Source organism: Oreochromis aureus, linkage group 13, assembly GCF_013358895.1.
Source record: "Oreochromis aureus strain Israel breed Guangdong linkage group 13, ZZ_aureus, whole genome shotgun sequence".
NCBI lineage: Eukaryota > Metazoa > Chordata > Actinopteri > Cichliformes > Cichlidae > Oreochromis > Oreochromis aureus.
Genome location: NC_052954.1, coordinates 4,013,962 through 4,035,940, shown reverse-complemented (window position 1 = coordinate 4,035,940; position 21,979 = coordinate 4,013,962). Strand labels below are relative to the sequence as shown.

The 21,979-nt window shown below is 38.7% G+C and overlaps 1 protein-coding gene across 1 annotated transcript in view; it reads right to left on the bottom strand.

Annotated features, from left to right (window-relative positions):
- LOC116311266 (B-cadherin-like) overlaps positions 1-14,098 on the bottom strand; it is a 32,083-nt gene extending 17,985 nt beyond the window's left edge. The window contains exons 1-9 of the mRNA XM_031728324.2: positions 13,858-14,098; positions 12,987-13,101; positions 9,155-9,243; positions 8,786-9,007; positions 7,462-7,602; positions 6,264-6,419; positions 5,069-5,210; positions 4,564-4,736; positions 3,875-4,003 (exon numbers count right to left, since the gene is read on the bottom strand). Of these exons, the coding sequence (XP_031584184.2) occupies positions 3,875-4,003; positions 4,564-4,736; positions 5,069-5,210; positions 6,264-6,419; positions 7,462-7,602; positions 8,786-9,007; positions 9,155-9,243; positions 12,987-13,101; positions 13,858-13,908 (1,218 nt within the window). The 5' untranslated portion in view covers positions 13,909-14,098. The remainder of the gene's footprint in view (positions 1-3,874; positions 4,004-4,563; positions 4,737-5,068; positions 5,211-6,263; positions 6,420-7,461; positions 7,603-8,785; positions 9,008-9,154; positions 9,244-12,986; positions 13,102-13,857) is intronic.
- Positions 14,099-21,979: the final 7,881 nt, after the last annotated feature.

Below are 21,979 nucleotides of genomic sequence, written 5' to 3'. Positions count from 1 at the left end.
GCATTTAATTTATTTTAAATAAAATAAAAATTTCTGTTAAAATTATTTTTAAAAAGAGAATAGCTGAAAAATGGTAAATGGCCTGTATTTATACAGCGCTTTAATAGTCCCTAAGGACCCCAAAGCGCTTTACATATCCAGTCATCCACCCATTCACACACTGGTGATGGCAAGCTACATTGTAGCCACAGCCACCCTGGGGCGCACTGACAGAGGCGAGGCTGCCGGACACTGGCGCCACCGGGCCCTATCTACTGGAAGCTGGTGTCTTGCCCCTCTGATACCCGACAGGACTTTCCATGTTGTGCTAAGACAAGTTATTGGCTGGTACTTGAATGGGACTAGTCCCGTCTGGGGATCCTTGGGGATCAGGACTGTCTGGCTTTCCGGCATCTCATTTATCCACAGCTGGTTCATTTGTACTAGAAATGCAGTAGGGATTGTCCATAATTTCAAAGTTGTTCTTTGGACATTGGCTGCTTTAATGCTTCAATGCCTTTGCATGAAGGGGAATCTTTTTTCAAACTGTGTTCTAACTTTCCAATCATTCAAACTAAAATGTATTAGACCAGGGTTAACTGGTGGATGTGTGGTGTGAAACTCATATCAGCTGTCTGGGTTAAGTTTTGTGGGGACTTGGCTGATGTCTTAAAATGTGCAAGTGGGGCACTCACAAAACAGGACATAAGAAGACAACCAGTAAAATGACGTCTCAAAAACTATGTGAATTACATAAATATTTGCTACTTGATTTTCAGTTTTTTTAATCAGTTTTTTATGGAATGATGATTTTATGGAATGATTCAGCCACTAATTACATTCACAGTAGTCACTCACTATGTCTTTAGGGATTCGCTAGCTTAGCTTAGCTCATAGCCAACCCGCTAGCAGCATGGCCTCTTTACCTGTCCCTCGTGCACTTTCCTGCTCAGATGTTTAGTTATTCCTCGGCCTGCTTTAGCAATAACAACACTTGTAATAGGCTGCGGTTCACATCCATGTGAAGCGGCAGGAATGACAATCAGCATCTCCAAGTCTGAGGCCATGGTTCTCAGCCAGAAAAGGGTGGAATGCCCACTCTGTGTCAGGGACACAGTGGAAGAGTTTAAGTTTTAATTTAAATTCTTGTTCACAAGTAAGGGGAGCAGGAGATCAACAAGGATTGGTGCTGCGGCTGCAGTGACACTGTACCAGTCCATCGTGATGAAAAGAGAGCTGAGTATAAAAGCAAAGCTCTCAATTTAATGGTCAATCTACATCCACACCCTCACCTATGGTCACGATCTTTGGGTAGGCCCGAAAGAACGAAATCACAGAAATGACCTTTCTCCGAAGGATGGCTCGCCTCTCCCTCTTAGATATAGGGTGAGGAGTTCAGCCATCTGGAACGGGCTCAGAGTAGAGCCGCTACTCCCCCACATCGAAAGGAGTCAGTTGAGGCAGTTCAGGCAACAATGATGGCTCCTAGGTGCCTCCTGGGTGAGGTGTCCCAGGCATGTTGCAGCGCAGACCCATGACAGGCTGGAGAAATTATATCTCTCAGCTGGTCTGGGAATGCCTTGGTCTTACCCCGGATAAGCTGGAGGACGTGGCTGGAAAGAGGGCGGTCAGGACCTTTCTTCTGACAACAGTAAAACCATAAAGTGATCAATAATGATGAAAAGCATTTTCCCTAAAAAGTAGAATTTGGAGGCCACGTCAGCTGTCATAGGGAGGGGTACACCGTGTATCGCAGGGCCGACACAGACAATTATTCACTCTCACACACAGTAAACCTGGCATGCAGGTCTTTGATTGACTGATTGATAATACTTTATTCCTCCCGAGGGAAATTGGGTTAAGGCTGCCAGTCTTGCCAGCACCATCTCACTCTTACGACCATTAGACTTGTAGTCAAGACGAGACCAAGACCGAGACCGCAACAAAAAAAGTCTTTAAACTGCAGCCAGATCCTGCTTTGTTTACGGTTGTCAGGCATATTTATGTGTTTTTGCGATGCACTCGCACAGCCCTCCTCACTGCTGTCTACTGTCTCACTCACTTACTGAAAGGACAGTCTTGAGACCAAGACCCGTCTCGAGACATCCAACTCTACTTCTCTGCAGCTCCTCCTGTTATACCTCCAAACCCCCATCCCCTTAGAGACCGTGTCAGCTCCCAAACAGACAAAAATAAACTAAAAACCAGCAAAAAACTACTTAAACATTAAAAAAAAATCACAAAGAAAGAACAATACAGTATCCTCAACAGCATCAAAGACTACCAACTTATTAATCAACCAAAGACAGAGTTTTAATTCATTTAAAGCCTGATGCTTAGCCTTGTCCACCCCAGCTGTAAAACTCAAAAGCCAGTCTTATTTGTTGTCATCTATTGTCCACCTGGGCTTTACACAGAGTTACTCTCTGATTTCTCAGACTTTCAGCTCAGATAAAATTATTATTATTATGGGTGATTTTAACTTCCATGTAGATACTATAAATGGCAGCCTCAACATGGCATTTAATCTGTTATTAGGCTCAACTGGCTTCGTTCAAAATGTAAAAGAACCTACGCACCACTCTAGGTCTTGTTCTGATGTATGGCATAGAAACTGAACATTTAACAGTGTTTCCTGAAAACCCTCTGTTGTCTAATCATTTCCTAACAACAGCAGAAACCCAAGAAAGAGGAGCAAGAGGAGGAACCATTATGGAAGGACAGGCCCCTGCAGGGTGGATGCAGTAGCTACAATTGTTTCAAAGAAAATAATAAGCAATGCACTCAACTGCCATGGTCTGTATGCCCACTCACCATGCCGTCTACCAAGATGATGAAGATGAGGCAAAGGTGGTCGCTTCAGTAAGACAATGATCCCAAACACAAAGCCAAGGAAAGTCTCAGTTGGTTACAGAGAAAGATAATAAAGCTGCTAGAATGGCCCAACCCTGAGACCTGAATCCAATTGAGCTTTGGCTCTTTCTATACATTTTCAGAATTCACAGAAGTGCCCCACAGAACCTTCAAGATTTGAAAACTGCTTGTGTGCATGCATGCGACTAGTTTCTCCATAAAGGAGGCTTCTTGAAGCTGTCATCACCAATAAATACTTTTGGATGGAGTATTAAATATCAGTAAGCATGTTCAATACTTTTTCCCTGTGTCATTTCTTATTTCACATGAGTCACTGCACATGCCGTGGACTTATTTTGTTAAATGGTGTGCATTTGCTGTGGCAGTATGTGTGAGCGTAACATCGGTAAGGCAGTTAGATACAGACTGAATGTGTTCTGCTTTAACAGAATGAAAAGGTAGCTGTAGCTCTCTTCACGACAACACAGACACAGGTCGGTTCTTTGAAACGGGCGTTTATTACTTGAGCTTTCTCTCCTCAGCTTCACCATCACCAGTACGCCGATACGCCATTACGCCTTTACGCCGTGAGAACTGGTCACGAGTAAACAGTACAAACCAATTAGCAACTTTACAGTACACATATTAAGTCCAAACACAAATAAAAACATTTCTCAAATGACAAATACCTCGTTGGCTGCTTGTCCTGAAAAGAGGTCCTTAAGTCTTTGTGTTACCTTTCTTTTAGTAAACCTTTAGCTTAAAATCGCTTCATGAGAGACATCTGCTCCCTCGCAGTCCATGAAAAGTCTCGTGTACTCTCGTTAAGGGGTATTCTCACGAGACACTAGCTTTTACACTTTACACATGTACATTTCAAATAAAGACATTTTAACACAAACTATATATATATATATTCATGAAATTATGTAACTTATTATAAATCAGTCATCTACATCATGAAATCTACACAGAACATTTTAACAGCATTTACAGTAGCAGTTAAACAGGAAGTTTGCAGTTACGAGTACTTCATACTTACAGACTTCTGAGTGAAGACTGGAGCGTTGTCATTGCTGTCTGTCACCGTGAGGATGACTTTTGTTTGTCCAGATAACCCTTCTCCCGCCATATCTGCTGCTTGTACTGTCAGAGTGTACTGTGGATATTTCTGTTAAGAGATGGGGACTGTTAAGGTAGATCAGCTCATCAGCAGGAAGGAAGAAACACTGACATCAAGTTTACAGACCTCTGTAACACACAGCTTTCAAACCTACTAAAACCCTTCATCTATGAAGGCCTGGCATTCTGCTGAAAAGCTGAAGCTAAACTCATTTTATATTTTGCTTATGACAAATACCTGCAAACCTGATGCCATTATCTGATATTAGCCTTGGTCAAACTTTTTAAATATATAGTGTATTATTCACCAAGCAGTAGTGAAACTGTGACAAGCATGACACAAACTAGAAATGGAGACCATTAGACTCTAAAGTAAAAGTTGAGCTTCATGAACAGTGTTTGTTTTCAGCAGTAAATTCAGGTTTTACTTCAAAGGTAAATATTATCATTATCCAAGAAATCAGAAGTGGTGTTTTTGGTGCAGTGCCCTCTTTATGATTGATTTAAGCAGTGACAGGCAGACTACTGATCCTGATTCATAAAAATGCTTTTTTCAGCACTTAGGCGTAAAAGGACACTTGTATGTTAAATGTGTTTAACAAGTCTTACCTCTCTGTCTAGTCCTTTACCAGTGACTCTGATGCTTCCAGTAATTGGGTTGATTTCAAACATGTTGTCAGTGGGCAGGGGTGGGTCCTGGTTCAGAATACGATAGCGGATATCTGAGTTGAGATTATCTGGCTCATCGTCATCTTTGGCCTCAACCCTAACCACCTCAGTCCCTGGAGTGCAGGAATTCAGAAAAAGGAAATAAAGAGCAGAAGTTTTTAGAAGGTCTTCACATTGCTTCATTTAAGAAATTTATTAAATCAAAATAGAGTTAGCGTAAAAAGTCTAACTTCATTCCAACCCACATTGTAATTTTCTGAAGGTTCTAAAGGTTTCTGAATATCTTGAAATTCATTGCATTTAAACCTCTGCACTACATTGATTTCTATTGATGAGAATTGTAGACAGTAGCAAAAATAAAGAAAACTGCAAAATAAGTGCCAACAAGGTTGCTTGTGCAATATCTCAAAAAACAAAATAATGTCAAAAATATGTTTAAACATACCAATGGCCATGGCCTCAGCAACATTTGCTTTGTAATCTGTCGTAAAATAAGGTTTGTTGTCGTTCTGGTCAATCACATGTACTATAATCTCCATAGGAGCCTCAGCTTGTCCTGCTCCTTCTACCACAGCATGTGCTTCAAACTACACAGGCAGAAGATTTCAACATGTTTGATTCAGAAAGTTTCAGATTCACCTTTAAATTAATTCAATTATCTCTACACCTTTAATCTACACACAATACAAACAAGGCAAAGATTTGAGTGTCTTGAGGTGACTTTTGTTGTGATATAAATGAAACTGAAATCAATTCCTGTAAAATTTTAGATTTTAGATCATTTATATGTTGTTGTTACTTGACTGCTTTGTTTCTGTCTCTCAAAAGGGTGATTGTACGTTTGTTTTTGAAACAACCAAAGAGATCTGCAATTTTCAGCTGGAAATGTTTGACATATCTAGTAATATGTAAAGAGTCTCAATACATCTATAAAATGAATATTTCAGAACGATACCTGTAATCACTTCAATGGTATTTTATTTATATAGTGTCAAATCACACCAGCAGTTTCCCCTAGATGCTTTAAATTTATATATAAAACACTGTTGCCGAGCAAGAGCTTTGGCAACAGTGGGAAAAGTCCCTTTTAACAGGAAGAAACCTCCCACAGAACCAGGGTCAGGGAGGGGGTGGCCATCTGCCGCTACTGGTTGGGGTGAAGGAAGGGAGACAAAACAAAAGACACGCTGACATGAAAGCGAGAGATTAATAATAACTAATAATTAAATGCAGAGCAGTGTAAAAACACAGTGAGTGAAAAAAGTTCTAAGTTCTAAGCCTAATCTTAAAAGTAGAGAGGGTGTCTATCTCTCAAATCCAAACTGGAAGCTAGTTCCACAGAAGAGTACTTTTAAATGTTCTAGGAACCACAAGCAAGCCTGCAGTCTGAGAGCACTCAATTGGGGTGATACGGTACTATAAGGTCATTAAGCTAAGATGGGGCCTGATTCTTTTATGTGATGTTCAAAGAACATCAAAAACAAACAATTTTAACAGGACTTAGAACATAAAATGTTTATAAAAAAGTTTTCCAAAGGGACTCCACATGAAAGGATAATCAGAATAAAAGCTTTCATCATCAAGTGATCATCAAAATATACACACTTTGGAAAACATTTGGACAAAGTGGGGATGCTTACTGTATACTCGGCTGTTTCCTCTCTGTTGAGTGGTTGTGTTACATACAGATTGCCAGTCTGTCTGTCCATTTTGAAACGACCAACAGGAGGCAGATCAGCTCCTGGACCAGTGATGCTGTAAAAGAGCTTCCTTGTTTTATCTTCATTAGAGCGGATCTGCAAAAAACACACAGGACTGAGTTAGATCACTCTCACTGTCTATGGTAAAAGTTATGCAACAATAAAGTAGCTGTGCAAGTTCATCTTCAAAAATATCAAGAGATTCCTGGTTATCCTGATACACCGATCAGAATGATTCAGTCATCTTGTGATCTCAAATCAATAAGATTGCTAGATTCTCTAAGCGGATCTGGAAAAAACACACCACATTGACTTAAATCACTCTCGGTGACGAGGGTAACAGTTCTGGGATAGCTGTTGCTCATGAGGTCAAGCAGGTAATTTACTAATCATAAGGTTGGTGGTTCAATCCTTATCTACTTCACTCTGCTTTTCAAATATCCTTGGGCAAGATACTAACTATGATTCGCTTTACAATGTTTGTGAATGTTAGAAAGCACTTTCATAGAAAAAGCATGGGAAAAAGTCCTTGTATGAATAGGACAAGTTGTTAAAGCACTCTGAGTGTTCAGGAAGAAAATGAAGAAGTAAAAAAGTTCTGTTCATGAACCAGTTCATTTACCATTTATACAACAGCAAAGAGGCTATGCACATTAATCTCAGATATTCAACAGATTCCTGGTTTTCCTGATATCAAAGATAAGAGAGCAGAGAAAGACAGCACAGTAGTGGATATCGTAAGCTAAATTAACCAATATACAGTATATAGCATGAAACACAAGTCTGTAGTCTGCTTAGAATAATTCTGTTATTTCAACAATTTCCAACACACAGTATGGAAAAGACAGTAATAAAACAAGTGTCAATGTATTAAACTGCCAACATCTTTGTCTTATTACTGCACATAAACTTTAGATCTTTCCTTAAAGCAATAACTTTTCATTCTCTTTCATAGATATTTTACTTATCTAAAATTAACAAAGTTAGCTCATAACTAAGAGGCATCCAAAAAAACTGGAAATTCTGGAGATTCAATAGTGACAATTAAAAATGGGAAAAACACACGCTGACTGCAGAGGAACAACAAAGAAATCCTGTCCACAAATAATGTCAACAAAAGTCATTCAGTTCCCCTTACCTGAGCTACTTTTAGGGGATAGGGTCCTCTCTGATTCTCAGGAACATTGAGTGGAGGAATAACCCAGTCTCTCTTCCTCCTCCTCAGTCCTCCAACAGACTTGGGGAATTGAAGAGCATGTGCTTGTGGATCAGTGGTATTCTGGGAAAACAGAATGATTCATAGATTACAAATCAACCAAAATATTAGAAAAATTGGAAGCTGTTCCACAGAAGAGGGACTTGAAAGCTGAAGGCTCTGCCTCCTATTATACTTTTAATACTCTAGGAACCACAAGTAAGCCCAGAGTCTGAGAGGGAAATGCTCTAATGGGGTGATACGGTACTTTAAGGTCATTAAGATGAGATGGGGACTGATTATTCAAGACCTTGTATTTGAGGAGCAGAATTTTAAATTTGAGGTTTTCCATGAGGTGTTAGTGTGTTCAGTCCTGTCACACATTTACAAAGACATATCCCAGCCCCACAAAACTCAGTCGAAACAGCTGATGAGAGTTTTACTCCCATGTACATCCATCAAGTCAACACTTTCAGCTTAAGGTTAAGCTTAATTTTAACCTTGCAGCTTAAGGTTAAGCTGCAAGGTTAAAATTAAGCTTGAAAAAACATTCCCTTCTCAGGTACCAAGGACCAGTTTGGCTACTTTTTAAATAATTTTCAATGTCCGAAAAATCACTTTGAAAGACTTCCATGAAGCTGGGAGAACACTTCAAAAAAAAAAGTACATTAGGTAAAAGTCTGGCCTCTCATGCAAAATAAAGAGATGATTTCCAGAAACAACCTTCACATCTGAATGGAATGGATTGCGACAAAAAATTGGTCCTAGCATTAAAAGTTACACTTTAGCTGTTAGCAGTGGCTCATGGATAAAGTAGCCATTCATTTCACTTTTCTTACCACATTAATCTAATCTTCCATCACTTCTTCCTCACTCCTCCACAGCCGGTGCTAGCAGCATCATCCTGTGACTGTGAGGCCCAGTTACTAGTTGCTGGTACTACTTATTTTCTTTTTATTGTTTTCTCTCAGCTTTTCAGCTCCACCTGTTTGCCAATTCTTCCACACTAAACTTGCACAGCGAAGGCTGTGTCAGGTGGAATGATTGAATGGGATGCTGTCAGTGTGCAGTGGTCCTTTAAAATGGCCACTGGCCCAAAAGTGTATCGACTTACCAGGAAAATGTCAAGTATGCCAGATTATCAGTCCTGCCCTGTCTGTAAATGTGTAGTTTTGAAAAAAATATAAATAGATTTGAACTTTTCCTTCATGCCCCATTAAACAGTGTCTATAAAACATTAAACAGTCCTGTATGAAACAGTGTCTACCTCTGTGTGGTCAGCAGACTTCACTTCAGTACTGTGATGCTGATGGCTGTATTCTATGTGGTCTCCATTGTGGTGCTTTCCACATTGATGACCATGATGGTGTCCATGGTGATGCTCATAATGAACTACCCTGACTGGAACTGTTATTTTCTGACCTTGAGAGTCCCATGAGTTGATGAAGAAATTGTGGTGTCCATTATAAAGAACAACTTCTCTGTTTACCTGGAAAGTAAAAAAACAAAAGTTTTATTAGTGCATCCACTACACTTCATTTCATTAGAAATGAGTTTCTACTTTTCATTAGAACAATTCCATAAACTTTCCTGTGATTTTTCCAGTAATTCCTACTCTGCCGTCAAGTTAACTCACCATTAATCCACCATCTGCCTTTACACCAAAGCGATTGTCATCAGTGCCGAAAAGAAATATTGTGCGGTTTGTGCAGTCAGTGAAGCCCACTGAGAAAGGATAGAAAAAAGTGAATCATTATAAATGTGGAACATGCAATGAAATAACTGGCAAGTCTATATCACCTTGCTGCATGTACTAAATGGTCATTACTGTTCACTGTATTATGAAAAAGTCTCTAGAAAATTCTTAATGCTTGCTTATGTCCTGCTGGTAGTGTTGCTGTATTTTTTAGTATTTTCCAACAGAATACCTACCACAGAGAATTAGGTATATAAGACAAACCACAGATCTCAAACAACAGCTAAGCCATTTAAATTTACTATCATGAAGTAATAAATTAGAAGTGATCAATGATATTACAGTTAGACTGAAAATAAGAAAACTGAGGACAAGAGCAAATAATTCAGGAACAGTTGCAATTTTATTGCGTAATGTAGAAAAAATTAAATATGATTTGCCCCCTTGCTTCTCATCTCAACAGAACAGTTAAAACTGCCTTTCATGATCATTTTAATTTCAGTCCATTTCTATAAATGGGCTTTGTACCACAGGCCTTTAAGGTGGTAGTAATAAATTATCACTTAAAATGCCATCACTTGACGCAGCTATCCTAGTTTATTTTAGGCCGATCTCCAACCTTCCTTTTATTTCAAAAATTCTTGAAGTTATAAAAGAGCAATGGTTTATTTGAAGAGATTCAGTCAGGTTTCAGAGCTCATCACAGAAGAGAAACATCTTTAGTGAAGGTTACAAATGATCTTAATAAGGCCTCTGACAATGGACTCAGCTCTGTGCTTGTCCTGTTAGACCTCAGTGCATTGTTCGATACTCTTGACTAAAATGTTTTACTACATTGATTATAACACTGCTGGTATTAGAGGTTCTGTTCTGCAGTGGTTTTACTCACATCTATCTAATACACTCCAATTTGTTCATGTAATCAGGGAGCATTCTTCACACACTAAAGCTTGATTGAGACTTCTGCAGGAAATCTAGGTCCCAACTGACATTGTAACCAGAACCCTCTATGCCATTTACATCATTGTGGTAAACGTCAACCTGAGTTAAACTTCTTGGAAGGTATACGTCAGGTTAAGAAAAAGATTGTGGCATAGTTATCTGATAGATAGATAGATCTGAAGCAGAAGTATAATTCATGTGTTAGGTTAAGGGTTCCATGCTAGGACCAGTTCTGTTTACATTATATATGCTTACCCATAAACAGTATAGAGAACAGTAGAGGACATTTTCCAGATCCAGATTACACACACCAAATAGTTAAACTGCAGGTAATTTCCTGCTTGTAGTTTTGGATTATTATTAGTATTATTATTATTATTATTCTTAAGTTACTATACTGCCCTAAAAACCTTGTTTTGCCTGTTTCCTCAATTCTAGTACCTCCTCCTTCGTAGCCTGTTTGAACTCCATGTGGTGTTTTTGCCTCAGGTGGTGAAACACATTTGTGGTTTCCACCTGAGACAGGAAATTTCTTTTTTATTTTGCTAAGTACTGAATTTTGCTGGAGGCTGCTCTTTGTTTCTTAACCATTTTTACCCATGATTCCACTGGATAATGGGTAGATCTGGATTAGAAATACTTCTCATTAATGAGCAACAGTACATTTTCAAGAGACAAGAGAAAGAAGAGAAAAATGTTTGTTGTTCGTGTGCATGTGTTCTTGTGTGTGTGTCTACATGCACTAGTGAATGAGTGCGTACGTTGCACATGTGGCGGCTAAAATGAACCAAAGTGAGCATAAACATTCTCAGAACTGAGTCTTGTCCTGCACATTGAAGTTTCCTGGAGCTGGAAACAGATCCTCTGATAATGTAGATATTAATAATTAATGTTAAAAACTAATCTTAATAATTCGGTGTCCAGTTCAACGGCCCCAGGTCAGTAGCACAGAGTTTACACTGGCCCCTGTACATTTTTTGCTAGCAAAAAAGCTTTTATTTCTATGTTTTAAAATAGCAACATTTAATACAAACGATTTATCTTTTGTATTATCCTAAATCGGCAATATTATGTTACTAAATCCTAAAAATAAATTATAATAAAACAATAAAGTCTAGTAAACCTGATGCCTCTCTTTACACCCACCCCTCCACGTCACAGGTAGCACTGTGATAGAAAGCCACAGCTGCTGTCAAAGTGTGCAACTTAAACACTATGTGGGTCTTATCAGTTCATCTATAATAACATCCTACAGGTGTGATTATAGTACAATACTATAATGTAGATGTAGATGTAGACTATAATGTAGATTTTTTGCTGTGTAAAACAAACAATGGTGAATTGGGGGAGCTGACAAGTAAACTCTTCTTTACAGCTTGTTAAGCAGGTGGTTTGATGAAGGAGTCCTGCTATATTTTTCCCAGCAAAGATCAGTATGTCATTTACTGTAACAAGTACTGTGAGATAAACTCTTTTGGATACGAGAAAAACAGTTTCTTTCACTCCACCTGACATTACTGTCTCACTAACTGCTCTGCCTCTTTGTTCTTTGTTTGTCTTAATCTAACGAAATGTTTACACGTAAGGAATTTAATTGTGTGAATGACAATGAATGCCTGCATCTGTGAAATAAAATTTTTTGCTCGACATTATGTTGTATGTCGCGCAAGACTTTTGATATGAATAGAATTTCACAGTGTTCCTCGCCTCACCCCCCACCCGGTCATGGCAGATGCTTTCCTCTGAGCCTGGTTGTGTTTGATGTTACTTCCTTTTAAAAGGCAGTTTTTCATCCCCAATTGAATTGAAGTGCCAAAAGTTCATAGTTTTCTGTCTCTCTGTTTTCACCTTAGTGACTTTTGTTGTGATTTGGCACTATATAAAGGCAACTAAAGGCAAATAAATCAAGGCAATAAGTGAATATTCATGTTAAAGCCTGCATAACTACAGTTTATTTGAAAATAGGCTACAGTCCACTTATGTTTTATATCATCTTTCAGTTTTATGAAACCAACAGAGTTCTTGGAACCAACAGAGTTCTCTTTCTCTTTCAGTGCTTCATAACATCTGAATAGCAAAGCCTGCTAAACAGGCTTGGGGACATTGCTCTGACCTGAGGTTGAAAGTATTTGCGAGCAGTGTGAGAGCTCAATCTGCATTCCACAAACCTTACAACTCAGATGCAGTTGGATGCCACAACTAGTTAAGCTGGAAAAGCACCAAAAGACAGACGTGTTTTACTTCAAAGCAAGGTAGAGCTATTCATACATCGCAAGCAATACAGCATCATAGTTGTTGTTTTTTTGTTTGGTTTTGGGGGGGTTGGGGGGGTTAATATGGGTGTCTGGACAGAGCCTTGTCAGTGCCTTACATATGCTTTATTTAGTGATCACAAACACACAACAGTGGTAGAACAGATTAAAAATTATAGTATTGTTACCTTCATTGCTGCCATCTTGGATTGACAACAATTAAATGGAGGATGCTGCTAATTTCCAAGATGGAAATTGGAGATGAGGTCCAGATGAAAATTCTAATTGGGAACTCGAAAATTCTGACTTCAAACTTAATCCGGAACAAATGGTATGATGTTGTTTGGGTTTCAACCGAGAACAACGTAAGCAGCTAACCTGTTAAAGGCCATCTGGGCATGAGGAATCCTTTACAAAAGTTTTTTCATGTAGGGCAGTAACTCACGTCTAAATGCTCCCACAGGTTTGTTTAAACAAATCCTCACATATCTATTATGATATTCTACTGGATGTTAAGAAACATCAACCATTTCATTCAGGTTATCAGTAAGACAACTAGATTCCTGGGTTGTTCTTACCTCTTCCCAGTCTCATGCCCGGCCTCAGGTGTTCCCTGGACACTCTGAAAATCAACAGCTCTGACTCAAATCCAGGCACACATGTCGACCTCTCAGCTATTTCTAGTGATGAGACCTAGAAGAGGAGAAAGAGTATTTTGGTTGGACCTGTAATAATAAAGGGACTAATTATAAGCAAGAGAAAATAAGAGTAACTGAATAACACAAGACAATATAACAATAACTATAACTGGCATTTTAAACAACAATTAAAATACTTTTGTTGCATCAAATAATATGAATACTTTAAGACATGTCTATATGCCATTTTTCAGAGGAAACTATAAAAAAACAATAAAACTACAAAACAAAACGTCATCAATGGAATAATGGGAATCAATGTGGAGGGATATGGGAAAAAAGCCTGCTATGCCTGTGAAACAGATTAATTAGTTTTTAAATCCTGCCCAAGTTTTTCTGCCCATTTAAAGAGTCTCAGCAAGTGCTATGACTAATAAAAGTGTTCTTCTTACAATAAAAGGTTACTTGATGCATAAACACAACAAATGTGTCTGCCCCTCCGTGAGCCTGGATCTCCTGGAGGTTTCTTCCTGTTAAAAGGGAGCTTTTCCTTGCCACTGTCGCCAAGTACTTGCTCCTAGGTGGTTCTTAGATTGCTGGGGTTTTCTCTCTGCTATTGTAGAGCCTTACCCTCACAATATACAACACCTCAAGGTGACTGTTGTTTTGACTTGGTGCTTTCCACATGAAAATGAATCTAATTTTATTTAATTGCAGCAGGTAATATAACATTAACCATATTTATTTTAAGTAACTTTAAACAGAATGGAAAATGACATAAATTAATTATAACAAAAGGAAGACGTCTCACCTGAAAAACGATGACTAAAGCGCCAAAAACCGCGAACCAAGCAGTCCCCATCTCTCCAAATCCCCTCTTTAATATTCCTGTTCTTCTTGTTGCACCGTAAGTGTAGCTTCAGTAACTGGGAGCTGGATGGAATTAAGTTTAGGTACTTTCAGCAGATGATGTCAGGTTACAGGTGCGCAACACCCTGGTTCCGTCATGCGTGAAGAGACATAACATGATAGTTTCTGTTTCTGTTCCTGAGTACTTCACAGATACACAGCAGATAGTAGGAACAGACAACAGTGTTCTGAGTCTGAGCTCAGCCAGCCACATTCTGCAGATCAGGGGCGATTCTAGCCTATTTTGGGGGGCAAAGCACCCCCAAATATTTCTTACTTTTTTGACAATATTTGCTTTTTGTGTGAGACACTACTAAAAATATAAAAAGCATACAGTACTTGGTTGAGACATAACAATTTAACAACAAAAGTATAGATACCCCCCCCCCCCCAATGGTTTGTTCCAGCTCGCCTCCCCCACTGCTCTGGCTCTAGCGCCGTTGCTGCCAGAGCGATGGTGGCTGAGACGCAGCGGAGCGGAGGTGTAAAAGTGCCTGGCTTAAAACAGGACATATTAGCTGCATTGTTTAGACCCCCAAAATGGCGGATCGGGCCAAAATCCTTTCCACGCCCACCCCCGTGACATCACGCTCCAAAGCCCTATTAGCTGCATTTAACCTTCAGTTACTCTTTATGTAGTTCGATAGGAGTCAGGCCATGTTTCTTTTTAGCTGAGAAACATTGCACCCAGGTAACCTGCAGTGTTGAAAACGTTTTCCCACGATGTTTGCTACCCTACAATCCGTACTACTCTGTAGTAAAATCAGCAACATTTGACCGTCCTGTTGCTCCCATTGAAATTTATATAGCCTGTTTAAAATCTAAGACTTAAACAGGGGCGATTTTAGCCCATTTTGGGGGGTGCTGAAGCACCAAAATGAATCAAAGCACCCCCAAAGATTTCTTACTTTTTTTTGACAATATTTGCTGTTTGTGGGACACACTACTACAAATATAAAAAGCATACAGTACGTAATTGAGATGGAACATTTTAACAACAAAAGTATAGATAACCCCTTCCCCCTCCGAAAATGGTTTGTTCCAGCTCGTCTTTCCCCTACTCTGGCTCTAGCCCCGTTGCTGCCAGAGCAATGGTGGCTGAGACGCAGCAGAGCGGACGTGGAAGCGCCTGCCTTAAAACAGGACATATTAGCTGCATTTAACCTTCAGTTACTCTTTTTATGGTTAGGTTGGAGTCAGGCCATGTTTATTTTTAGCTGAAAAACATTACACCCAGGTAACCTGCAGTGTTGAAAACGTGTTTCCCGACTATGTTTGCTACCCTATAATCCGTCCTACTCTGTAGTAAAATCAGCGATATTTGATTGTCCTGTTGCTCCCATTGAAATTTATATAGCCTATTTAAAATCTAAAACTTAACATTGTCCGTAGCCTGCTGTTGTTACCACTGTCCTGTTTGAAATGTAAATGAGAGAAACTGGTTATTTTGTCATATGTGCATGTGCCGATATTAAACCCAAGGTACTAACTAGCTAACTGACTGGATGCCCATTAACCTTATAACTCCTGTTGTGTGTGTGTGTGTGTCTGTGTGTACAGAGAGATAGCCAGGTTCATAATGGATATGAGGAAGTTTTTTCAAAAAAAGGAGCCACATTCAGGTAAAAGTGTAGGATCAAATGATCCATCAATAAAGGATAATGTTGGATCAGTGTTTCAGTATTTATATCCTTTATTAGATGTACATGTGGTTTGGTTATTTGCCTTTTGGTTGAAAGTACACTGAGAGAGGACTTTTTTATTAGTGATCTTAATAGTATTTTATTTAATCTAATTGAATACAATCTATTTGTGTGTGATTGTCAGTCCAAAGAGGGAGAGAGGAAAGAGGGGAACATGAGGAGAAAGTACAAGGTCAGGAAGAACCAGGTAAGAAAACAGACAGGGAATACTAACAGGCAAAACAGAAACTGTTAAACTGGCAAAGAAAAAAACCCAACTAATTTTACTCATACAATCTGGAAGTTGTGTTCTCCCTATATTAAAGCTGCTATACAGAATCTGCAAAACAAACTGGGTTGTCAGCCCTGGCACTGCATTACCATATTGAACTTCAGTCAGAGGAAGTCACGGTTGCCAAAAATGTTTTGAAGCTCAAGAGTGAGGCTGGTGCCATTCCAGATATGTTAACATTGTACAATATTCTGGATAATCGGATCTTCCCCACACTGAAAACTGTTATTCAGGTTGCCCTACCAAACCCAGTTAGCAGCTGTAGCTGTGAAAGGTCTTTTAGTGTCTTGAGTCAGCTCCATACCTGGCTGAGAAGTACCATGGGTCAAAGCAGACTCCAGCACCTGGCTGTGATGTCAGTTGAGAAAGAGATGCTTGAGAGACTTGACCACCAAAATGTGATAGACAGATTTGCCAACCTCAAGGTGAGGCACATAGGTTAAAAGAAAAGAAAAAATCTGCAGGGCCATAGTAGTATCTGCGCTAAAGATCTTTTCATACATTGTATACATTGTACCATAGGCCAAGGTGTCTCAATTTTTCAAATTTTTTGATAATATTTTGTACATTTCAAGGACTCTTCTATTTTTGGAGTGTATTTGTTATGTATCTGTATTATATTATACATACACTTTAAAAGTGAATCTCTGTCCAAAAAATGCACTCAGTTTACTTTTTACTCACTATGAGCATCATTCATTATTCTTCCGCAGTAATTAAGGTTAGGATATGTTTGTTTTTTTTCAAATTCCAATCCATTCTTCTTTAGCAGTAGTCGACTTTAGCAGCATTTAAATAACCTTTATCAGATTTGATGGTTTTGTTACAAACTTTTCAAAAAAGTGTTTTGCTTTTCTTTCACAAATGTGGGGATTAAATTGTGTTAAAATGTACAAAACAGTGATGTCATGTTTTGTGACGAGGACCCAGGCACAGAGAGACTTGATGAATTTAAGAATCTTATGATTTAATAAAGAAATTTGCAGACTTGCATAGAGATGGTAAAATTATGATGACTGATAATGGAGATGAAGACAACAGACGACGAGGACAGGGAGGAACAGGTTTAAATGCACCAACGGGACAGTCAGAGGGAACTCGGGACAACTGGAGACATTTAAGGATGCAGGGACTGACAGAGACAGGGAAGAAGTCTCATCGTGACGAGTAAAGTTTACCTTGCCTGGATGGGCAGCTCTCTGGGTGCTCAGCACCCCCAAAGCTCTGATCCTAGAATCGCCCCTGCTCTATACTGCTGAGCCACCTATAGTTGCCACGGATGTGAAAGACAGGATTCGTCTGAGAATTTGCAGGAGTTGTTGCTCAAAGCATAATTTGCCACGGTTCACTGCTGACACCTAGTGGAGAATATAAGAATAGCATGATTGTTATTGTGTCAAAGTTACTGTACAATTTAGCAAGTGTGTAGATGTTCCTGTATAGTTTACAGCGTATATCTAATGTGTATACAAAATTACAAGAATTAGAAACTCACTCAATTTACATACTGAGTTAGGCCTCTGGAAGTGTTTTTGCGACTAACTTTTTTTCTAGGTCAGTGTTAAGAAGAAAAAAAAAACAAAAGTTTGTTTTGTATGTCTTGATTTTATTTTCTTGGTATACTCTTGTATTCTTCTGCTATCTTTACCTGAGCTGTGGTAACGCACAAACTTCCCCGCCATGGGTTCAGTAAAGTCTTATCTTATCATCATGATGTGAAAACATGATGTGAAAGTAAGCCAGGAGAAACTGATTTCAATCTGAACTACATTTCGTTGAAGACCAAATTAAACACAGAAAGACCAGAAGCTGAAGACAGCTGCAGCAAAGGTCTTCACAAAGAAGAAAATTTTTCATATTCAAGCTCACAGGAGTCTTTCTAAAGATTAAAAAGATATGTTATTCTGAACAAATATTTTCTACCTGCACAAAATAGGAAAGTGTATAAAAGTGCTGTACTTTCTCAATGTTCAGCCCCTAAAATTAAAGTTGGGAGTTTTCACTTAAAGCCTGTATTCATGTAACTACTTCTATACCACACAAATCCACTTTAGTATTAAGACAATTTTATAAAGAAGCTGATTTCACAAAGCATTTATACTAAAGTATCTTAAAGATTTCATTTTTGCAAAGTATCATAATAAAGACATCTATTGAACAGTGCAGGAGGGACAGGTGAAGAGGCCATGCTGCTAGCGAGTTGGCTACGAGCTAAGCTAAGCTAGCGAAACAGTTAAGACACAGTGAGTGAATACTTTGGCTATAAATTAGGTAGTGTGTACACAGAAAGTGTGCTTCGGATGAAGCACGTGAAGATTATACTATGAAAAAGGAATGTATCTAAAAGTTTTAAATTAAATTGCTAAGCAGATAAGCTACTCAAAAACACCACTGTGTTTGTCAAAAGATTTCAGGATTTTGGGATTTTTATTATGTTATGCTTAAAAGTACGTTTCTTTATCTAAATGTGTTTGCTCTTTCAGTATTCAGCTTAAATGGGGAAGTCACACTCTGTGCAGACTCCTAAATGGGGAAGTTACACTCTGCGCTCCACAGGAAGCCTGCACGGGTCTATTTTATCTCTTCCTGTATCTCTGTGAATAAAGACTGTTTTTTTTTACTGCAGGGTGCGAGTCTCCCTGAGTCTCACCCGTGTACACGTTAAACCTGTCTGAGCGTTTTTATTCTGACCTGAGTTGCAATACAGGAAAACTCCTGACAGTGTTTGAGCAGGAACATACGGTGGCCCTGAGAGGCCAAACAGACTGCAACTTCAGAAAACGCTTGCAAAAAGAAAAATGCTGCAAAAAGAAAAACACTTGCAAAAAGAAAAATGCTGCAAAAAGAAAAACACCTGCAAAAAGAAAAATGCTACAAAAAGAAAAACACTTACAAAAAGAAAAACACTTGCAAAAAGAAAAATGCTGCAAAAAGAAAAACGCTGCAAAAGCACACACAACACAATGGAAATGTTTCTGGGGAGACAATAACCCGACGGACCAGTTGCACGAACCAAAACATGCTAACAAGTGGACTGGGACTGGGAGACACTTCAAACAAGTGGAAGCGGGGCGGCCAAAGAGTAAACTTTCAAAAGTAAGTACTGAATATTATGTCACTTATTTATGTGCAAATGTTTAATTAAAAAGAATATTAAAATATTACTGTTGGCCACATGCCGGCAAAGTTATGTGACATTAGCGATGTTTGTACTTTCAGTGTTTACTTTGTTTTAAAGCCTTTACTTTATACGCCGTTCGATAGTTGACCTTAATCCTACAGAGAATGTGATGATTTTATGCGTAATTAAAGTCAGTCATATATCCACAAACACACAACAAGCTGAAAGTCAGTGATGCTGCTCGGTTTGCAGTCCTGAATATCACGGCACAAGCAGGATTCACTGCACTGTTAATGTTAGCTATGTTATATTGCTGCCTCTGTTCGGTGGTGTCGAGCCAAACGGACTTTAACATGTGTTTGAACGAGCTGACGGTTCACTCGTTAAGCTGAAAGAAAGATGCTTTAATCACAGGAGTCACACATGTGTCCACTGTACCATCTGGGAACTCTTCTTGTTTAGCACTCGTAATAACACAAACACTAAATCCTCCTTCTCTTGTGCTGTTTTGTAGCAATGTATACACCTGAGACTGTCACCTGTCTGTCTGTCCTGCACTCTCTCTCTGTTTCTTTCTCTCTGATTGTGGAATAAAAGTATGAACATGTATTTATAAGTTACACTTGTGTTTGAATCCTGCAGCTTATCACACATTTGATTTCCATGTGTGACAACTGCAAGTGTCCAGAGTGAGGACAGACTGAGGGACCCACTGCTGCACATCATCTGTGAGGCTTTGCACCCTGATGATCCACCAGGACAAACTCAGCAGTGTGTGAGGAAGAGGAGGAGGAAGAGCCAGCAGCAGCTGACAGATGGAGAGAATAGACAGACTGTTTCCTGTTTGTGAAGGACTGCTAGAAAAGTTTAACATAACTAATTGTCTGTCCTGAATCAGTCTTATTAGGTAATGTTCAAATAATTTGATCATTCCAGTGTTTTCAGTGTGGGAGAAAGTACTCAGGGCCTTCAAGTTACACACTATGAAAGGCAGCAACAAGTTTAATATTCAGAAACCTAAAGTATGTATCAGCAGCAGAATGGAGCTAAAAATAAATGTTTGTTTCAGTTCTATGAAGCTTTGAGTATTTTGGATTAGTAGCACTGCTGTGTTTGTTGCATCATATTGCTGTAATTGTTTATATGCTTTATATATTCTGAGGTAAGTTGATTTATAGTGTTACATCATATTCTATAAGGATGTTATGTGTTTGTATAGTTTCTGCCCAGTTTGACTCATTTAGCAGAAGTCGGCCTGTTTAAGGCTCTGATATCTGTTCTGTATGACTTAAAGCAGTTATGACATGGTCTGATTTTCTCACCCAATAAAGGAATATTTCATATATCAGTCTGCTCTTCATTCTATCAGAAACAGTTATCACAGCTCGTACATTTTCTTTTTATACATATATATAAGCATTGAGCCAAATTTAGTAATGCCAACATATTGAAAGAACAATGTTTGTTTCTTATATATAATACATCTGTATATACACTGTCAGAGATACTTGTCTTTGAGTGAAGATTTGAGGTGATAGGAAATCTAATTAACTGCTACTTGCATCTTTGATCCAGAGTTCAAGCTCATATATGTAGATATATATATATATATATATATATATATATATATATATATATATATATATATATATATATATATATATATATATATATATATATAGATAGATATGATCTGACAATACATATAATATTGTCCATATTATATTAACATTACCACAGTGAGATGACTTTAGTCTCATGAATAACATTAGCTAATTATTATTTACTAACTAATCTTGAAATGACTGTTCAGTACAGAAATGAAGCCCAACTATCATGTTTTACAGTCCTGTGGTCTCAAGTAATCAAAGTGATGTCATGACAAAAATGAATGAACAACAAAACATTCTTTCTCCTTCATTTCTGTCACACAATGCTGTATGAAACATTTCTCGCGGTTAGTATCATGGTTGCTAGGCAACCTGAACAGCGCGACGAAGGCTAGACCGTCCCATTTCACAAGCCTCGCACTTCCCGTACTTGTAGTACGCACCGTACGTAGTACGCGTAGTGTGCGTACTTCAAGCGTGCATACCCTGAATTGGGACACAGCCTACCTGTCTTTTCTCCGGAAATGAACATTTTCAGCCAATACAGGCTGAAAATGATAAGCCAATAAGCCAATAAGCCATCAACATGGCTGGAGAGAGTTGGTAGTTATAGACAGTCTGTATTAGTGTGGTTAATTTGATAAATATTTGTAAGGAGAGGACAGTTACTGTGAATATATAGCAGTTACACAGTGATTAGTAATAAACAGAGCCAGTGTGATGAGTTGAGCTTGTGAGAGTATATGAGAATATCACCAGGTAAACTCGCGACATTTTTAAATATTTTGTTGTTCACCAGCAATTAGACTGATGGAGTGTGTTGAAGGTAACCTTCCAAATGTCAGAGATGAAATATTTAGTGTTTATTTGCTGGTTTGTCGGTAGCAGCTCCTTAAAAGCAGGTCTACTGCACATCTGTTTGACCAACACCAGTTAATTTGCAACACCAGTTAATCTGGAACACCGGTTCATAGTGGGAGAGGGGCGAGGAGAGGGAGAAGAAGAAGAGAGGATGGAAGTATGGTAGGAACTTAGGGCAACAAATGAAGTTTGGAAGGGAATAGTTCAGATGACGGGAGTGTCAGAGAAAAGGATTGTCAGAGAAGAGTTTAAAATAATATTGAAATTTAGGCCGGAGGATGAGGGGGTGCAAGTTAGCCCAATAGTTTTGTCAAGAGAGCTGAAAAAGAATTTTGGAGAGGTGACATTAGCTAAAGTTGATTGATATTGATAGTCATGTGCTTTTTGTGCTGAGGTGTTTTTTTCTGTTATCAAACTGTTCTCCCATTAGGAGCTCAGTCTGAGTGGAGTTTTTTTTT